Genomic DNA, 236 nt, shown 5'->3' with positions numbered 1-236 from the left:
CCACCGGCCGGTGCCTTGCCTACATCCCCTGCCCGCTGGACAAGATGCTGGTGGGCTACAACACCCTGGCCCTGCTCATGTACATCACGGCCACCATCCTCTGGCCGCTCTACAGCTTCAGGGGGCAGAGCCGCCCGAACAACTGCGATCAGAACTGCTGGTGGAACAAGCACCTGGGCATCACCTTCCTCACCATCTTCAACCTCATCGCCTACCTGGTGGACCTGGTCTACTCC

At 61.4% G+C, this 236-nt stretch overlaps 1 protein-coding gene across 1 annotated transcript in view; it reads left to right on the top strand.

The window, feature by feature from the left end:
* Positions 1-233, top strand: part of LOC104472233 (myeloid-associated differentiation marker-like protein 2) — a gene marked incomplete at its 3' end in the record, with an annotated part of 808 nt that extends 575 nt beyond the window's left edge. Inside the window, exon 2 of the mRNA XM_010087817.1 lies at positions 12-233. Within this exon, the coding sequence (XP_010086119.1) occupies positions 12-233 (222 nt within the window). The remainder of the gene's footprint in view (positions 1-11) is intronic.
* Positions 234-236: the final 3 nt, after the last annotated feature.

Source organism: Pterocles gutturalis, unplaced genomic scaffold (assembly GCF_000699245.1).
Source record: "Pterocles gutturalis isolate BGI_N339 unplaced genomic scaffold, ASM69924v1 scaffold33146, whole genome shotgun sequence".
Lineage (NCBI taxonomy): Eukaryota > Metazoa > Chordata > Aves > Pterocliformes > Pteroclidae > Pterocles > Pterocles gutturalis.
Note: the sequence above shows the minus strand (reverse complement) of the source record. Positions and strands in the feature narration are given on the sequence as shown.